The sequence below is a fragment of the Thamnophis elegans genome, chromosome 11 (assembly GCF_009769535.1).
Source record: "Thamnophis elegans isolate rThaEle1 chromosome 11, rThaEle1.pri, whole genome shotgun sequence".
In the NCBI taxonomy this organism is placed as follows: Eukaryota; Metazoa; Chordata; class Lepidosauria; order Squamata; family Colubridae; genus Thamnophis; species Thamnophis elegans.
Genome location: NC_045551.1, coordinates 8,569,477 through 8,590,106, shown reverse-complemented (window position 1 = coordinate 8,590,106; position 20,630 = coordinate 8,569,477). Strand labels below are relative to the sequence as shown.

The 20,630-nt window shown below is 42.6% G+C and overlaps 1 protein-coding gene across 1 annotated transcript in view; it reads left to right on the top strand.

Moving 5' to 3' along the window:
* RASAL2 (RAS protein activator like 2) overlaps positions 1–20,630 on the top strand; it is a 73,988-nt gene that overhangs the window by 24,547 nt on the left and 28,811 nt on the right. Inside the window, exons 4-9 of the mRNA XM_032226804.1 lie at positions 1,551–2,105; positions 7,386–7,530; positions 12,538–12,682; positions 13,903–14,139; positions 16,365–16,566; positions 19,615–19,781. Coding sequence (XP_032082695.1) covers positions 1,551–2,105; positions 7,386–7,530; positions 12,538–12,682; positions 13,903–14,139; positions 16,365–16,566; positions 19,615–19,781 — 1,451 coding nt within the window. The remainder of the gene's footprint in view (positions 1–1,550; positions 2,106–7,385; positions 7,531–12,537; positions 12,683–13,902; positions 14,140–16,364; positions 16,567–19,614; positions 19,782–20,630) is intronic.

Below are 20,630 nucleotides of genomic sequence, written 5' to 3'. Positions count from 1 at the left end.
CGATTAATAGCCGGGGATATCAAGTTGCTTCCCCAAACAAGTAAAGCCTGCTAAGTAGATTTGTGGCGTCAAATTAGCTGCCTCAGAAAGAAGACTGCTTAATAAACCCCACTTAGACTTCGTTGATCAAAATGTATGATAGATTACGTCTTTAACCTGTAAACATGTCACATTGTTCATCACTAATTTTACTGTTTGAAATACTTTGGGGAAATGATTGAGAAGTGGGATCAATGCTGAATACTGGTGTGTGAGTAGGTACAAATTTAGAATCTATCACATTATGAAACTCTTCTTAATTCCTGGCCATCGTTGCCAATTTGAATATTTAATATATTAATGCCAAACATGACCATCTACTTTCTTCCAAGTGGACTTGGGAGCACTCCACTTTCATTACTCTTATGCCTGATTGATAATAGGAGAGACACAGAGGAGTGGTGATCTTGTTTGACTTCCTGGAATTTCCCCATATTTGTTAATGTGAATAGTTATAATATGCTTCAGAACTTGTTTCTTTATAAATTGGGTGGGGGGAGCATACTATTTTGTCCTGTTTTGCCTCAGGACGGTTCTATTTTGCCTGAAGTGTTTGTCAAACAACCATTAGCTCTCCAAATGATTTTGATTACCATCCTGCCATTTCTGACCATTAGGAGATTTTAGTTTAAAAGAAAAAAACCTGGAAGATTAGCAATAGCAATAGCAGTTAGACTTATATACCGCTTCATAGGGCTTTCAGCGCTCTCTAAGCGGTTTACAGAGTCAGCATATTGCCCCCAACAACAATCCGGGTCCTCATTTTACCCACCTCGGAAGGATGGAAGGCTGAGTCAACCCTGAGCCGGTGAGATTTGAACAGCCAAACAGCGGAACTGCAGTCAGCTGAAGTAGCCTGCAGTGCTGCATTTAACCACTGTGCCACCTCGGCTCTAGAAGATTACCCTCCTAATATACATGGGCTAGGTGGGGTCATTCTGGAAGAGCACCAGGTTGCCAAGAAGGGATGATGGCTTCCCAATTTCGCAACAAGACTCCAAGATATTCTCCACCAACCCAAGTGAACTTTCTAAATTCTCGATTATATTATTTCCTTTTCTTCTTTATGAGTAGCAGCATAATCCTTTTATGAGTAATTGCCGCCTGAAAAAATAAACTTAATTCTGCTAGGCCATAGATGCTGATGATATTAAGACTGTGGATCTATACTTTTGGGTATGGAAGTGTGTTTCATTTTGAGAAGAAGGTTCACAACAAATGTGTACTCCTGGTTTAGTTTTAATCATTCAGTTGACTGTCATCCTCTTAGATTCAGCTATTTCTTTTTCAAGAGGCTAGGAGTCTATTTATGATCAGACATGCAGTGACGTGTTGAATTTGGAGTTTTCCTTCAGAAAAATTCAGGAATGTATTTATTATTTCATAAGCCATCTTAAAAAGAAGATAAATAGAAAGTCAGGACTTAAAAATATAATTGTAGCTATGAAAGATAAGAACTATATAGAATAAACATTATTTGTGATAAATAAACTAACTGTTCTTGTCTCCAGGATAATTGCCGTCGAGATGAGAATGTGTTACGTCTTTGGATCATTGAAGCCAAAGGTTTGGCCCCCAAGAAGAAGTATTTCTGTGAAATATGCCTGGATGAAATATTAGTTGCCCGAACTACCAGTAAATCAAAAGCTGACAATATTTTCTGGGGTGAACAGTTTGAGTTTTCTGGCCTTCCGCCCACTTATCACATTACAGTCCACATCTACAAGGACACTGAAAAGAAAAAGAAAAACTATAAGAATAATTACATTGGTCTAGTCAGCATTCCCATAGCTACTGTCACCGGTCGACAATTTGTGGAAAAATGGTACACCATCAGTACTCCCACAGTCAATAAGGGGAAGTCGGGTGTGCCATCCATCCGGATCAAGTCGCGGTACCAGACCATCGTCGTCCTTCCTATGGAAAAATATAAAGAGTTTGCTGAATTTGTAACCAACAACTATACTGAATTATGCTCCGTTTTGGAACCAGTCATCAGTGTCCGAAACAAAGAGGAGATGGCTTGTGCTATGGTGCACATTCTTCAGAGCACTGGCAAAGCAAAGGTAGGAATATGCACAACTACTGCTTACTTTGTTGGTGTATACAACAGACAATCCCAAAACCTACTTATAACCGTTTTCCAAAGTTACAATGGCAGTGGTGGGTTTCAAAAATTGTTCGAACCTACTCTGTGGGTGTGGCCTCCTTTGTGGGAGTGGCTTGCCACCCATGTGACTGGTTGGGAGTGGCTTGCCGCCCATGTGACCGGATATGAAATTATGAATTAGTACTTAGGTCGGTCCAAGTAGCTATTCAGAAACTCTGGCATTGAAGCATGCAAGTCTTAAAGCTGTTAAGTTACAAGACCCTAACCCTTTAGAAAAAAAAAACTAGGGGTCTTCCAACCTGACAGCTTTAAGACTTGTGGACTTCAACTCCCAGAATTCCTCCTCCAGTCACGTTGGCTCAGGAACTCTGGCATTGAAGCATGCAAGTCTTAAAGCTGTTCAAGTTACAAGATCCTCGCACCTCTAACCCTTTAGCAGTGGTGGGTTTCAAAAAAATTTGGAACCTCTTCTGTAGGTGTGGCCTGCTTTCCGGGTCCACTGGTGGAACCCCTTCTAACCGGTCCGGTAGATTTGATGAACCGGTTCTACCGAATAGGTGCGAACTGGTAGGAACCCACCTCTGTACAATGGTCTCGCCACCACCTCCCTTGTGATCATCACATGATCACATTTGGCAACTGGCTCACCTTTATGGCCATTTGCAACATCCCATGGTCACATGACTGTGATTTGAGGGTGTGTGTGTGTGTTTTGCCAGTTGTTTACTTCCAGTTTTGGGCAAAAAAAAAAAAAAACTATTAGAGAAAATTGTTTAATTACCACGGTGTTCACTTAATAACACTTTTTTCTGGTCCAGTCACATAGTGCCTCAACTTATGACTGTAACAACTGATGACCATAATGACAGGTTCAATTATGGTCATCATTCAAGGGCTACCTGTATTTCTAGCCTTTTTTTCTAATTGTCTTCTCATACCTTATAGATTAATTTATAGCCCACAGATTAGCAAACTCGGAGAACAGACTCCTGCTAAAAGATTAGTATTTATTTTGATTCAGTTCCCTATTTTGAATTGTGGGTTGAGCCAAAGTAATTTTTAACCATTTGCAGTGAGATGCAGAGCTCTTCAGATTCCAGCTCCACTCCTCAATGTCCCTTTTCCCCCTGGTGCCACAGCCTCTTTTTGGACCAGTTACGAATTTAGATTATGCATGTGTCTTTTACTTCTTTAGAGATGCTGCACTTTATTTGGAAATGAGAGACTATTCCTCTTCTGGTAGGTAAAATAGAGCCCATTGTTTCAAATTTACTCTCAGGTTTGGGTTGTGTTCTGTCCCCCCTTCTCGGCTCGATAACAGACGACAGGCAAGCAACTTAAAAGGAACTCTCTTTATCAGTTCTCGGCTCCGACTGGCTGCGAGCCCAAAAATAACATAAATAAAGTCTCTAACGAGATAACAAAATACCAAACAAAAACTCTTACAAACAATGCACTTCTCCAAGTGTAGCCTTGAATCAGGGTTACAGGAAAACAAAGCTCTTCTCCAAGTGTATCTTACATAAACCACGACCGATGATCAATCAATGTTGAACGAACCAAGGAACGTTGACTCCTGCAACCAGGGCGTGGCACCATCCGTTCGTTTATCACCCAAAGACCCACTCACGAGCCCCAGCTGCATTGTGAAACTTGCATCCCGAAAAGACTCACAGAAGACTGCTGCTGAGTCACAACAGGTTGTATGGACAAACTTCTGAAAGACAGTCTTAAGCAGGACATAGTTCTTAAAAATTATCCTCAAAGAGCAGAATATACAGAGTAATATTTTACTACATTTTACTATTTGCAATGTGAAACCAACTTTGTCTTTTTATACCACTGACCATTTGATTCCTTAAAAAAAATGTTCTTCCACAGAATTTGCAGTGGAATAGATATACTTCTTCTTCCGGAGATCCTGTGGTAGAATGTTTATTCTCCCAACAGCTTTGGGAGAAGGGATGAGTTGACAGAAAGATGCCCCAATGTTTATGGTGAAGCTAAGGGAGGGTTTAGTTTTAATCTCCTTGGTGTAAAACCAATGTCCTATTGTTCTAAACTCTCTCAAGTGTAGGCAGTTCAATTATGCTACACTATCTCGAGAGTACCCTGTTCAAATACATCTTCTAGATTGCAGTTGGTGCTTTCAGGATAGATCGATATGGCCATCTTTAGCCCAAGAAGCAAAAGAGAAGAAGAAAAAGATAGTGGAAAATGTGTTTCTTGAATTAATGCTTAATGTTTTCTGCTTATATACAAGTTATATATTCAAGGCTTATATGTTTGCCTTTGTATCGTTGTACCTTAAGCTTCAGGGATTCCGCTTGGAGAAAGCTGAAAACTAGACAACACATTTGAAAAGTAAACCAACTTTTACTTTAAAAGAGAAAACTATTAAGATTAGTGCATAAAGATTATTCTAGACAAAGGGCTGTTTCCCATACTCCCACAATGTGCCTTCCTTCCATCTTCAAGAGGACTCTTAGTAATTCTATTTATTGGTTTAAAATCTTTATATAGCCACCCAACTCTCAAATCTTGAGAAACTGCTGACACTACTGAGTCCTCCTGCTGCTGCTGTAGTGGGAGTAAGGACCAAGGAAGGGAGTTCTGTCTTGCCTTCTCCCCACTTCCTCAAGCATTCTGTCAAGCACTTCTCCCCTTTGTTCGCCAAGGCACTCCCTTGTGCCAGCTTTCTCTATGCCCATAGTCTCCAGAAAATTATATTCTACACCTTCTGTACACTGGATTTGTACACCGGCTTTGTACACCATTATGGCAAAATCTAGAGTGCCATAGCGTAGGCGTGAGAAGTGTAGGTAGGTGTTCTGACCCCCTCCTCCGTCCAGTAATGAATGCCGAGACAAGCTTAATTGGAATGTACTTTAATAGCAAGAAACCAAAACCTTGGTGGCTGAAAGCCAAGCACAACAAACAGATAAGGACCTTGGCAGCAACTCAGACTAGCCTTGGCAGCAATCCAGCCTGCCAAGCTAGTTACAAAAGTTCTCCAACTTTCAGTCAATGCATTGACTTCTGCAAGAGGGGCGTGTGCACAAGCAGTCTTTTTATAGTCTGGAGAGGAGCCTAATGACCACCAGCTGAGTGCAATTACCTCCTGTACTTGCGCAACTGTTCCTGACGCCTATTAGCTCTTTGGTACCAGGCATCCAGGAACAACTCACTGCTGGCGTCTGGCTCACACTCCCTTGTCTCCTCCCCACTGGTCCAAGGCTCAGGCGCCTCCTGGTGGCCAACCAGCCTCTCCGCGCCCTGCTCGGAGTCGGAACCCTGTCCAGGGTCCTCCACAGCCAACTCATAGGGCCCCTCGCTGTCAGAGTCCGGTGGCAGCTCCAACAGCTCCTGCTGGGCCACCACAGGTAGGAATAGTGAGGTTGCTGTTTCCTCCAGGAACAAACAAAACTGGCTGTCAGTTGATCAAGTTCAAATGGACAATTCAGCGATTATTTTGTTATTCAACGTCCGGTCCTGGAGGCTATTTTTCTAGAATAGAAAAGGCTGGATGTAGATTGTCTTTGCTAATTACTCACAATTCCTTGTCAACAAACTGTTAAAGAGCAAAGTAGGCACAAAACACAAATAGCAAATTCAGACAAGAGGCACTAATTTGAGTCACTCTTGAGTTTACAAAGATGAAAAAAGTATGCGCAGATCCTCTGTTGTAACATAAGGATGTTTTTAAAAGTTGTTTCTCCGTGCAGATATAACAGGGGGCACTCTTGCAGTTGTTTCCCTTAAACACACACACACACATACACATTTGTGTGTTTGTGTGTGTGTGTGTGTGTAAGGGAAACAACTGCAAAAATGCCCCGTTATTTAAATTAAAGTTTAGAAAGTGTAAATTGGTACATGGGATCAAGGTTTGCTAATTGCTATGTTGCACATTATTTCCTTATTTTAAATTCTTTTAAGTTTGTTGTTGGTGTGTTCTCACTAATTAAAAAAGTAAACTTTTTTCTGTTCTCCAATGAAATTTATCTCATGACCTTTCCTCTACAGCACCTTAATTATTGCTGCAGCCAATAGCAAGCAAAGCTCATCAGTTTCTGCAGTCAAATTCTACCCTGTAGCATATTGTCTGCTGTGTGACTTATGCATGGAATGCCCTTCTTCTCAGAAGGCGTTTCAAAGTAGGACTAAGAAGAGGTGTTTAGTTAGATCTTAATCTCTCATGGCTGTTGGCCAAGGCTGTATCCCCTCTAGCAGAAATGCCAGCCAAGGCATAGAGCATTGTGCTGGATGGGAGGGGGACAATCCTACAGCTGGCTAATTGGAGCCCTGTAGGCCACCAATCTCCCGTCAGGTTCTTCCTAGAATATTTCTTAGGCTTATTCTGTTTTTCACCAGAAAGCACTCTTTCTCTGTTGGATTTTTTTGATGTGGTGTTAGCCTGCCTCACCAACAGGATGGTCCCAAGCTGGAGGCTTCATTGAAGGATATGTTCTTCATGAATAGTGGCTCAGCTGGAGTGAGTGGACTTAATGTATGAGGCCTAAGTGAACTATATCTGCATCAGTAGTGGGTTTCAAAAATGTTTGGAACCTTCTCTGTGGGTGTGGCCTCCTTTGTGGGAGTGGCTTGCTGGCCATGTGACCTGGTGGGAGTGGCTTGTCGGCCATGTGTTTTCTTTCTCTCTCTCTCTCTCTCTCTCTCTCTCTCTCTCTCTCTCTCTCCTTCCTTTTTTCTCTGTCCCTTTTTTCTTTTTTCTTTCATCTCTCTCACTCTTTTTCTTTCTTTTTTCTTTTTTTTATTTATTTATTTCTTCCTTTCTTTCTCTTTCTCTCTCTCTCTCTCTCTCTCTGTGTGTGTGTGTGTGTGTGTGTGGCAGTGGTGGGTTTCAAAAAATTTTGGAACCTCTTCTGTAGGTGTGGCCTGCTTTCCGGGTCCACTGGTGGAACCTCTTCTAACCGGTTCGGAAGATTTGACGAACCAGTTCTACCGAATAGGTGCGAACTGGTAGGAACCCACCTCTGATCTGCATCTTATCAAAAAAAGAATATTTGAAGCAAATAGTTGGATTGAATTCATCTAACAGTCTCTAAATACTTTGGTTTCCTTAATTGGAGGTACTCTTTTAGCATTTTCAGTTTTTTGCTGAGTCAGTTGCTTTATCCATCTGGCATATTCTATCCAACCTCTGTCCGTAGAGTATCCATGCCATTAAATGTATCATCTTTTTTTTCTAACCTTTTTTTCCCCCCCATTTCAGGACTTCTTGACTGATTTGGTGATGTCCGAAGTGGATCGCTGTGGGGACCATGATGAGTTGATCTTCAGAGAAAATACACTTGCCACCAAGTCCATTGAGGAATATCTCAAGTTGGTGGGACAGAAGTATCTGCAAGATGCACTCGGTATAGAAACATTTCTGTATGATTATATATGGCATTTCTTATTTTAAAAGTTTATTGTGAAGCCATTAAGGGAGAAGAGGTGGTCCAAGTTGTTGAATCATCATTGGGTCAGAAAAAGTAGTTGAATCCAAATATTTGGAGGTGGGGTGAAATAATGTATCTTTTTTAGATTCTAACAATCTTGAGAATGTTAAATTCCTTTAAAAAGCAGAACATTTTCATTGTTCACATTACTCAGTCATGCAATATTTGTGGCTTTCAATGTATATAAGAATACCTTAATCTGTATTCTTTTCCTAATGTGTCTTTCTGTTCTACCATTTTAATTCTACCATTATTATTCCTTTTTAGTACCGTTAAAAACTATAATACATCCCTTTAAGCTAAACTCATGGGAAATAACTTGGGTGAAGTCTAATCTATAGAGAATAGATTAATGGTAATTAATGTAAGCATTATAAGCTTTCCTTGCCCCTCTCTTAATTTGATACTTAGTGCTCTCCTGCTTAACGCTCATCTGTAACTTCTACATCCTGATATCCCATAGCACTTCTAAATAAGTAATTCTCCATTTTGTCCAAAATTGTGGACAAATACTTCCATATTGCACTGGTGCTCACTTTTGGAGAACTATAGCTTATTAAAATTACCCAAGGAGGATTTACATCAGAGGTGGTATTCAGCAGGTTCTGACTAGTTCTGGAGAACCAGTAGTGGAAATTTTGAGTAGCAATAGCAATAGCAGTTAGACTTATATACCGCTTCATGGGGCTTTCAGCCCTCTCTAAGCGGTTTACAGAGTCAGCATATCGCCCCCACAGTCTGGGACCGCATTTTACCCACCTCGGAAGGAAGGAAGGCTGAGTCAACCCTGAGCCAGTGAGATTTGAACCACTGAACTGCTGAACTAGCAGTCAGCTGAAGTGGCCTGCACTCTACCCACTGCGCCACCTCAGCTCTGAGTAGTTCGGAGAACCGGCAAATACCACCTCTGACTGGCCCTGTCCCCATCTATTCTCTGCCTCCCCAGCTGATCAGGGGGGAATGGGGATTTTTCAGTAACCTTACCCTGCCACGCCCACAAGCCATGCCACGCCCACCAAGCCACGCCCACGGAACCGGTAGTAAAAAAAATTGAATCCCATCACTGGTTTACATAATAATAGATTATTAAGCTGGGGGAGTGGCTCCACAAGAGACCAGGAGGAACATCAGAGCTCTCTGTCCAGAATCGGGCAGTGAGATCCAACCCAGATGTTTAGAGGACCCAAGATTGAGGAGGACACAGATCACCCATAAGGGTGCAGTTGTTCTATTTCATGTGCTCAAAATGCTCCTCTAAGCTGCTGGCAATGAAATGCTTTTGACATCTCAGAACTGCTTAGTACTGTATTCTTTCAAGAACTAGTTACCGTATTTTTCGGAGTATAAGATGCACCTTTTTCCTCAAAAAAGAGGCTGAAAATCTGGGTGCGTCTTATACACCGAATACAGCATTTTTTGCCTCCAGAAGCCCCACCCCTTCATCAAAATGGCCGTCCGTACCCTTATGTAGGCTTTCAGAGAGCTCCTGGGTGCTGGAGAGAGCAGAAATGAGCACAAAATGGGCTATTTTTTGCCCAGCCCCCAGGAGTACTCTGCAAGCCCCACCAAGGTTGTTCATGCCTTTGTTTTGAAAAAAAACGGGCCCGTTTTTGTGAAAAACGGGCCATTTTGGGGAGGTTTGCAAAGTGCAAAAACTTTTTTTCCTCTTTTGGAAAGCTTTTTAATTGATTGACGAGAATTACGTTGATCAAGTGCTGTGCCAGCAGAAACACCTACCTACCTACTGTATTTCTCTATATATTTCTCTCTCTCTATCCCTCTACCTACCTGCCTACCTACACACACTCTCTTTCCCTACCTATCTACTGTATTTCTCTCTCTCTCTCTCTTTCTCTCTCTCTATCTCTCTACCTACCAACCTATCTACTCTCTTTCTCTCTCTCTCTGCCTATCTACTGTATTTCTCTCTCTCTCTCTCTCTTTCTCTCTCTCTATCTCTCTACCTACCAACCTATCTACACTCTCTCTCTCTCTCTGCCTATCTACTGTATTTCTCTCTCTCTCTCTCTCTTTCTCTCTCTCTATCTCTCTACCTACCAACCTATCTACACTCTCTCTCTCTCTCTGCCTATCTACTGTATTTCTCTCTCTCTCTCTCTCTTTCTCTCTCTCTATCTCTCTACCTACCAACCTATCTACTCTCTTTCTCTCTCTCTCTGCCTATCTACTGTATTTCTCTCTCTCTCTCTCTATTTCTCTCTCTCTATCTCTCTACCTACCAACCTATCTACACTCTCTCTCTGCCTATCTACTGTATTTCTTTCTCTCTCTCTTTCTATTTCTCTCTCTATCCACCTACCTACCAACACACACTCTCTCTCTATTTCTCTCTCTATCCCATATTCTATCTACCTACCTAACTACTCTCTCTCTCTCTCCTTACCTACCTACTGTATTTCTCTCTCTTTCTCTCCCTCTCTATCCCTCTATCTACCTACCTACTTGTTAAAAAAAATTGCCTCTTCCAAACCTTGGTGCGCCTTATACTCCGAAAAATACAGTAACTCTTCTTGGAAGTCGTTTTGAGAGATGAAGCCCCACGGATGACACATTTTCTTTCCATTCTTGGTATCTGCAGAGGAAACGTTAATAAATCAAAATTCCCTTAAAAGTGGTATATTGGATGTATTAAGTAACTGACCCTATTTTGAAGATTTCTGTGCTTCTTTCCAATCACCTAGTTTCCTGTTCTAATACTATATTATACTTCCGTGGTGAAAGGATTAGCCAGCAACATCATGGTTGCCCCAGGAATGCCCAGTTTGGGGGGGGGGGGGGGCGCCTTTCATGTCTCCATTAATGAGCCCATTGAAGTAGTACCTGTTTATCTACTTGCGTTTGCACACTTTTGAACTGGTAGGTGGGCAGCAGCGGGAGCAAATGATGGGAGCTCACCACACAGCAGCACTCGGGCTACAAATGCAGGCGTGCACGTTGTCAACCCAGCGCCCCAACCATGTGAGCCACCGTGCTCCTTCCCATTCTAATATACATTAATACCTAGCTAGAAAGCCGCAAGAAATTTAGGATTGTTCGTGGCCCTAAGCTACCTTTCATTTGAAAGTGGCTAAGAACTCACAAGTTGAAAATTAAAAATAAAATTAAAATAATGAAACCTCAGTTGTTACTGGTAAACAATGGTTCACCATTTCATTTTCATTTTCTAAAAGAATTGGAATTTTATATTAGAGCAGTGTTTCTCAACCTTGGCAACTTGAAGATGTCTGGAATTCAAGTCCCAGAATTCCCCAGCCAGCAAATGCATTCGCTGGCTGGGGAATTCTGGGACTTAAAGTCCAGACATCTTCAAGTTGTCAAGGTTGAGTAACACTGTATTAGAGTGTCTGAATCTGAATGGTTCGGGTAAAATTCCACACTGCTGAATATATAATTGATGTCTTTTGATTGATTTTTTTTTTAAAAATGTCCATTTTTTTCTCTCATATTTTGTCAGCCTATAATAGAAACTTAAGATTTTAAAAATAGCGGGAAAATAATATGTGAAAGAGATGAGACAATCTGTTGGGAGAAGGAGCTTTTACTTTTTTTCTAGGGAGATTTATTTGTAATTATGAATAATGTTTCTACCTCTCCAGTCCTCTGATATGACACTTGTACTTGTACTTGTACCGGATTTCCCAAAAATTAAACAAAGGCTCCAAATTGATATCCGTAATTTGTTTAGCTAGGTGCTCCCTAACCATTTCTTTAGTAATAGCAATAGCAATAGCAGTTAGACTTATATACCGCTTCATAGGGCTTTTCAGCCCTCTCTAAGCGGTTTACAGAGTCAGCATATCGCCCCCACAGTCTGGGTCCTCATTTCACCCACCTCGGAAGGATGGAAGGCTGAGTCAACCTTGAGCCGGTGAGATTAGAACCGCTGAACTGCAGATAACAGTCAGCTGAAGTGGCCTGCAGTACTGCACCCTAACCACTGCGCCACCTCGGCTCCTTTACATGCCTTAGGAGGCCATTCCCTCCTTTTATCAGTTCTCCCACATAGGGAGAAGAAAGAAGCAAAATCGGAGATGAGGATCTCTGTCTTCTGCTATTACCAGACCTTCTGGCAGCAGACCCATTCCCCGTTATTTGAACATTGTCAATACTAGGGACAGGTGTGCTATCTGTTCTGACCCCCTTCGTCCCACACCAACACACACTCCGAGCCAAAGATAAGTTATGGCATTTAATTAACAGACAGACAGGTCCTTGGCAGCAAACCGGCACAGACAAGCTTGGGCAGCAATCCAGCACAGATAAGGCTTGGCAGCAATCCAGCCTGCCAAGCTCACCATAATGTTCTCCGACATTAGTTCCTGTGTTGACTTCTGCAAGAGGGGCGTGTGCAAAAGCAGTCCTTTTATAGTCTAGAGAGGAGCCTAATGACCACCAGCTGAGTGCAATTACCTCCTGTACTTGCACAACTGTTCCTGACGCCTATTAGCTCTTCGGTGCCGGGCATCCAGGAACAACTAACTGCTGACCTCAGGCTCACTCTCCCTTGTCTCCTCCCCACTGGACCAAGGCTCAGGCATATCCTGGTGGCCAACCAGCCTCTTTGCGACCTGCTCGGAGTCGGAACCCTGTCCAGGGTCCTCCACATCCTCCAGAACCGACTCATAGGGCCCCTTGCTATCGGAGTCAGGTGGCATCTCCAACGGCTCCTGCTGGGCCACAACACTATCCTACATTCAGGTAGAGTTATTTGACTTCACTTCAAATCAGAGAAGGGAAGAAAAATGTTTGTGGAGACTTATGGAATATTAATGTCCTGACACATTTAGGAGAATTTGTTGTTGTGGGTTGTAGGCAACATAATTGTTTGTTCTAACAAGATTGTCCAGGAACCTTTTTAATATTTTTTTTTCTTCTGCCTTGTTCTTATTACCTGATTGTTAGGTGAATTTATCAAGGCGTTATATGAGTCGGATGAGAACTGTGAAGTGGATCCCAGCAAAAGTCCACCTAATGAATTAGCTGATCACCAGGCAAATCTCAAAATGTGCTGTGAGCTAGCCTTCTGCAAAATTGTCAATACCTACTGGTGAGTGGATAAAGTGTTATTTCTTGTCATTTACAGGGATCACTTGCCGAAGCAAATGCTAGAAAAACCAATTTAGTTTTGGAATGTTTTAAATATGAAGAGATATTTAGCAAAATGAATCAGGTGGTTCAACGAATCTCAGAGGCATCAATGGAGGCATCCCCAGACACCACATTGCCTATCTGAAGGCAGTTAAAATTCATGATGCTACCTTTGATCTTCCCTTTCACTAGGAATGAAATATTTTAATTGTAAAAGGTGAAACTCAGCCAGCAGCTGTGCTTCTTCAAACCCATTTAATAGGAATTAGACAAGGAGTGGCAATGTGTTTCTTACGTCATTTTTACACAATGCTGTACACTCAAGAGAAAAGGAGTCTATGCAATTGATTTTATACATACAAAGAAATATGCATCTGTTCATATTTTATCTGCGCTGGCTCCTTCTAGAACAAAATGCAGAATCTAAGGCAAATCAGTCGATGTATCTAGAAGTATTTAATGCTTCTCATTCTCCTGTAGAAATAATAAAGAGTTTGCGTAGGCAAAACTAGGCCACAACTATGAAACATTTGCCATTAGACTATGACGATACTGATGAACTGGAGTTGGACCTAGCCTGATCACTCAGTCCCATCCATATTATATCAACTTACTAGGAATGAAATTCTTGACACTGGAAGCATTAGTTCCCAAGCTTATGAAAGTGATTATTAGTATTTATTCGTGACCCGACAAAAGCGTGCCGATGAAACCGCGGCACGAAAACCGCAACGTCATCAACGCGCCCACAACAGCGCGCCCACAACAGCACACAGACAGAAGCGCGCTTTAAGTTAAGGTAAGGGTTAGGTTTAGTGTTAGGGTGAGGGTTAGGGTTAGGTTCAGGGTTAGGTTCAGGGTTAGGTTCAGGGTTAGGTTTAGAGCGCGCTTCTGTTGGCGCGCTGTTGTCGGCGCGCTTCTGCGCTCATTCATCGGCGTGATTTAGAACTCACGGTTTTGTCACCGCGGTTTCGTCGGGCGCGCTTTTGTCGAGCGTGCATTTGTTGGGGAACCGTATTTATTGATAATTCTACCTTAGATAGTTTTTTTTCCCCAAGTGAAGACAAAAAATACCTTTATCAGCGTGTTGATAAATAAAATACTGGACTTTCCTAGCAAGAGAAGCAACTTCACTTGTTAATACCAATGGGAATGTGCCAAATGTTGTTATCTTTTCAGTGTCTTTCCTCGGGAGTTGAAGGAGGTATTTGCATCATGGAAGCAGCAGTGCCTCAAACGGGGAAAGCAGGATATCAGTGAACGCCTGATCAGTGCCTCACTTTTCCTCCGATTCCTTTGTCCGGCTATCATGTCTCCAAGTCTCTTCAACCTCATGCAGGAATATCCAGATGACAGTACCTCTCGTGCACTCACACTAATTGCAAAGGTTATCCAAAACTTAGCAAACTTCACAAGGCAAGTGATATTTCATTATTTGTAATGATCATGAAGGGATTTGCTGCTATTTTATCAGTATGACGTGTGTTATTTCTTAGGAATAACATACAGCTGTATTGCCATATCTCTGTTCATAGTGTATGGAGAAGTTTATATTTGCTGAAATTCCGTTCAAAAATGTACATTTGAAAGCTACATTTCTCTGTTTCAGATCAAAAAGCTATAAAAACTTTAGAAACAGAAGTCCCCACTTGAATAATAGGATGTAGATTAGTGTATCAGTTGTATCCTGGGCCAGTGTTTACAGAAGAGGAAGCAGCCTGTCCTTAGCCCCAGATCAGTGACGTGCGGTGAGGTTTATGGCTGGTGAGGCAGCAATTTTTTTAGACTTGTGGACTTCAACTCCCAGAATTCCACAGCCAGGCATGCTCAGTTCCGATTTAATCTAGTCTGACTTTATGAACACTCGAGCAGAGTTAAGCAAGGGTTAAAAGCCGAAAAATTCCTGACATAGATGAAGCACGTCATTATCTTGCCTCCTCCTGTAGAGGGTGCTTTTTTAGAGGTTTTTTTAAACAGTTAAGCGCTAAGCAGAGTCATCCACGGTGACTCTGGCAGCAACTAGCTCAGCCTGACCTCAGCTCTTGCCGTTTTCCTTTTACATTTTTTTCTTTTCATGATGACAGTAGTAAGGCTCTGCCTCCCCTGCCTCCCCTGACTGCACGTCCCTGCCCCAGATACTAGTTAGCTTTCACTAGTGATATTCCCAATCCTACTACATCGATTTCTCCAATTAGAAGCAGACCACATGTATTTTTATTTGGTATTGTGTGTTAGTGATATTGCAAAAATAATTGCAGTATGACCTTCCATCTGGATGCAACTAACACTCAGTGGTGGGTTTCAAAAATTTTTAGAACCTCTTCTGTAGGTATGGCCTGCTTTGTGGGAGTGGCTTGGCAGTCATGTGACTGGGTGGGCTTGACCAACTTGTTAAATGTGGTGAAACTCACTTAACAACGCTCTTGCTTAGCAACTAAAATGTTGGCTCAGAATCTCTGGCATTTGAAGCACGCAAGTGTTAAAGATGTCAAGTTACAAGACCCTTGCACCCCCTAACCCTTTAGGAAAAAAAAACCCAGGGTGTTCAAACTTGACAGCTTTAAGACTTGTGGACTTCAACTCCCAGAATTCCTCCTCTCGCTCTTCATCTTGATGATGTGCGGACGGGTGGAGGGAGGGAGCTGGAACCAGTTCTAAACGGCACTGTAGATTTGTGGAACCTCTTCTGTAGAAGAGGTTAGAACTGGCAGGAACGCACCCCTGCTAACACTGCCCCCATGGGGAGATCTTTTTACTCCAAAGGTTTATAAAAAAATATTTTCCTGGGGCCAGCAGTAAAAGGCGATACAGTATACTAAATTCATTCCTTTGTCCTTGCTATTGTCTATGGCCTTTACTGCCTCCAGCTGAAGAAGTTTATAATTTCAATACTTAAATTAGACTTTATGTGTAATTTGAACTTCGTTTGCCGCTATTTCAGATTGGGGCCAATGAAGATAATTAAGATAATGCTATTATTATTAACAGGTGGACTCAGGTGCAGCTTTCCCTTTTTATTCCTCCTAATTCTTGAGAAATAAATTTTATTAAGCCAAGAAAATGTCTAACAATAGTGGGGAGTGGGGAGTGGGGGTGTCTCTATAATGACTACCTGCAACATTATTTAAATTGAAATTGAAATTTAATAAATTTGTATGCCACCCAATCCCGCAGGACTCTGGGCGGCTTACAGAGACAAGATAAAAAAGTTAAAAATCAGGAATAAAAAGATAACAAAGTATCACATGTAGAAATTGCCATTCAGTCACAGAAATACCGTTTTGCGTCTTGGAATATCTTAAGCCAGTGGTCCCCAACCCCCGGTCCGCGGACCGGTGCCGGGCCGTGGAGTACCTGGCACCGGGCCGTGCAGCGGCCGGGGGCCATGATCGCTGCAGCGGCCGGGGGACATGATCGCTGCAGCGCAAAGGCTCCTGGGCCGTCGCGAACAACGCCCCCCCACCCCTGCGCGCGCTCAGCGGGCCACGGTAAAATTATCAAAGGCTGACTGGTCCGCGGCGATAAAAAGGTTGGGGACCACTGTCTTAAGCAACATTGTAAGATCCCACTGTTTCCCTTGGAAACTTCCTGCCAAACTGCTAACCTTCTCCATGTTTTTCTCTCCCCCACCCCCAACTCAGATTTGGGAACAAAGAAGAATATATTACCTTTATGAATGCCTTTCTAGAGCATGAATGGACCCATATGAAATGCTTCTTGGCCGAAATCTCTAACGAGGACACCATTTCTAACAAGCCGGGATTTGGAGGATACATAGATCTGGGAAAGGAGTTTGCGGTCTTGCATTCTTTGCTGTGGGAAGTTGTCTGGGAGGTGGACAAGGTAAATTAGTTTGAAGGCTGGGAAGGGCTGGCTGGACACACATTTGTCCAAGGAGTGTCTTACAAGCTGCTTCCTGGGTAATGATTAAAGTTAACTTTAACTTTTTTTTAAAAAAAAGGAAGGTGTTATAACGTCATCCATTTCTGAAAAGAGTATAGACCAGTGTTTCTCAACGTTGGCAACTTGAAGATGTCCGGACTTCACCTCCCAGAATTCCCCAGCCAGCATTCGCTGGCTGGGGAATTCTGGGAGTTGAAGTCCGGACATCTTCAAGTTGCCAAGGTTGAGAAACACTGGTATAGACTAAGCATTGAGAATCAGTAGAAAGATAGTGGTGAAATTTAATTGGCACTGAACTTCCATCTCTTTGGGCTTGGGTTAAGTTGCAGTACATTCTAAAGCAAATGAACTCATTTTGTCCCATCATATCCATCATTTATATTGCTTTAGAACAATTTTGTTTTAAAGAAAATTATGTTTGATTCATTATCGTCTCCTAAAATAAAGCTATATTCTAATAGTTTGGAGAGAGCCAGTTTGGTGTAGTGGTTAAGGCATCAGGCTACAAACTGGGAGATGGTGAGTTCTAGTCCTAATCTAGTCTAATCTAATGCTGTCTTAGACACACAAACCCAACTGGATGACCTTGGGCCAAACACATCCTCTCAATCCTAGGAAGGAGGCAGTGGCAAACCAGCTCTGAAATCTTGCCAAGAAAATTGCAGGAGGTAGTCTAGGCAGCTGCCAAGAGTCAACCATATGCTTCCTTTCTTGAGAATCATAGCAATAGCAATAGCAGTTAGACTTATATACCGCTTTATAGGGCTTTCAGCCCTCTCTAAGCGATTTACAGAGTCAGCATATCGCCCCCCACAGTCTGGGTCCTCATTTCACCCACCCCGGAAGGATGGAAGGCTGAGTCAACCTTGAGCCGGTGAGATTAGAACCGCTGAACTGCAGATAAAAGTCAGCTGAAGTGGCCTGCAGTACTGCAGCCTAACCACTGCGCCACCTTGGCTCTTCAGTGGTGATCAGGCAAGGAGTTACTATCATCTTTTTTTTTTAGTATATTTCATTTTCATTTTCATACACTCACATGTGTACACCATACAGTATTAAACAATAATTGCATCAATTCCTCTTGTCAACAATGCCCCAGAAAATAAAAGCCCAATATACCTCTTCCATTCTCCATACACCTCTTTCTTCCACCACCCGCAGTGGTTAGGGTGCAGAACTGCAGGCCATTTCAGCTGACTGCTATCTGCAGTTCAGCGGTTCAAATCTCACCGGCTCAAGGTTGACTCAGCCTTCCATCCTTCCGAGGTGGGTGAAATGAGGCCCCAGACTGTGGGGGCGATATGCTGACTCTGTAAACCGCTTAGAGAGGGCTGAAAGCCCTATGAAGCGGTATATAAGTCTAACTGCTATTGCTATTGCTATTCTATCTTCCCTCCATCATCCCCCTCTACCCTACTTCCCCTCGCCCTCTACCACTCCTCTCTCCAGAACCGCTCCCCTCCTTCCTTTTCGCCTTCCCCCCCACCCTCTCTCCCTTCCCTCTCTACCCATCTTTCTTTCCTACTCCTCCTCCCCTTGGTGTATTTCCACTATATGTTAATGTACTTGGCTTATCCTATTTTTAAAGAAAAATTAAAGAAAAACAGTATACATGTGAAGTCACATTGCATTGAGATCTAACACATCGTGTCTAGCCTAATATATATCCCTCCCTCCCCCCTCCCGACCCCCCAACCCCCCATCTCCTTCCCCCCCCCGACTTCCCAGAACCCGTACATGGTATAGATTTTTAACAAACACAGTCTAAAATCTATTGAGAAAAGCTAAGCTAACTTTAAACAATTTAAATCATTCCTGATCTTAAGCATAGGCTAACTGGAATTTCTTGGTCCCGTATTTATTTTGTATATAGTCAATCCATTTTTTTCCAGTGAGTTACTATCATCTTTGAAGGGATCACTTGAGACCCAATGCAGGAAGTTATGGAATACTGTTTGTGTTTATAAACAAATTCTATGCTTAATGTTCATTCCTGTCAGTAGTTATAAGGGAAAATATGATTTAAATACCTTTGTTTTTGTGGCTCTTTATGGTGTCTTTCAATGCTGTTGCCGAATTGCTGCTCTCAAACTATAGCAGAATGCATTCAATTGACCACAATCTCTCTCCTTCCCACAAGCAAACATTTGCTTCCAATAAAAATCCCTTTTTAGTTTTCTGGATTAGACTTTAATTTAATAGTGATTTTAGTATTATTCCTCCCTAACCTGTCTCCTCTACCCTGGGCTTTGATTGCAATTTGATGTTTATTGTTTGTTGTTGTTTATTGGTCTTGTATGCCGCCCACTCCTGAAGGACTCCGGGCGGCTTACAATAAACAAGGGAAGGGGATAAATACACAAAACAACACTTTAAAATACACAACAGTCACAGTTTCCGTGGGGCTGGATATTTCGAGAGCCCCCCGGCCTGCTGGAGCAGCCAGGACTTAACGGGTTTGCAGAAGGCCGGGAGGGTAGTAAGGGTCCAGATCTCCACGGGGAGGTCGTTCCAAAGGGCTGGAGCTGCGACAGAGAAGGCTCCTCCCCCCCGGGAGTCGCCAGCCGACATTGGCTGGCAGATGGGATCCGGAGAAGACCTAACCTGTGAGATCTAATCGGTCTATGGGAGGTGATCGGCAGGAGGCGGTCTCTCAAGGTTGTTTTGCAGGGTTGACATGCATTAGTTTAAGGAGCATTACCTTTTTTTTATTTTGGAGGCTCAATTTTTAATTTCCATTTCCTTTTCTTTCCTCAATGTCTCCTGCACCCTCTTTCGTCTCTTCCATCCATGGGTCACCGGATCACTGTGGCCTGCTGCTCCATTACAACCCTTGTGGTTTTTTCACACCCGCATACAAATGCCCATCTTTTCTCACCACTCATCCATCCACATTCATTATTTAATTTTCAAACACAAAACAAAACACCGAAATGATGAATGCCACGTTGCTTATTGTCAAATCAGGGTGAAAATTCCTTCCTACAGGCAACCGTAGAAAAACTGGGTCCTTTGCCGCGCATTCTCGATGACATCGCAAAGGACACAACTCACCCTCTGCCAATCCAGCAACAGTTGAGGCGTTATCCAGATCATAATTCAAGCCCCAATGTCTCTTCTGGGCTGCAAAAGATATTTGAAGACCCAGCTGACAGGTATGCGTTGTCTGCCTAGTGTTGAAATTATTTGGAAGAAAGAGAGATACATAATTTTGTTCAGCTTGATGGGAAAAGTAAGAACTAAAATTCAGAGTAATGCCATAATTACAAGAGTGGGGCTTTGCTGAAAGCAATTAGCAATTAGTTATGATAGTGCTTTATCCGCCTAACTCTGGATAATTGCTTTGTTCAGCCCAGTATTTTTAACTCTACGTGTGCTTCTCCAAGTCGCAAGCTTTGTCCAAATTTGCTACCTGTTACCTGGCAATAATAGGATGAGTTCTTCTATGTACAAACATGTACACGTATCAATGTGAACCACAGCCTATCCTTTAAACTCGGAAACCGTATAAGAGAGAGTGTCTATGTGTATCTCTCTGTGTGTAAAGTGGAATAACATTCAAAAATATGCTACCAATGCGTGACCCGACAAATGCGCACCCAACAAATGCGCGCCGACAAAACCGCGGCGACAACACCGCGACGTCAAAAGGGCAATTAGGGTTTTTACGTTAGGGCTAGGGTTATAATGTTTTTGCGTCCCAATATGTTGTGGATGGCGCGCTTTTGCCAGTGCGTATTTGTCGATGCGCTGTTGTGGGCACGCTTTTGACGTCGCGGTTTTGTCGGCGCGCGTTTGTCGGTGAACCCTAGCAATGACCTACAGTCTGAAGAGGAAGAATCCAAAATTCTACTACCACAATTGAAGAGTTCCTGCAACCTGCCAATAAGTTTTAGTCACAGTTGACACTTTTTTAATCAGATGCTGTACTGATAATGTAATAAGAGGAGAACTAGGAGCAGTTAACTTGTATGCAAAGACCATGCTCTGCTGACAAGTGAAGA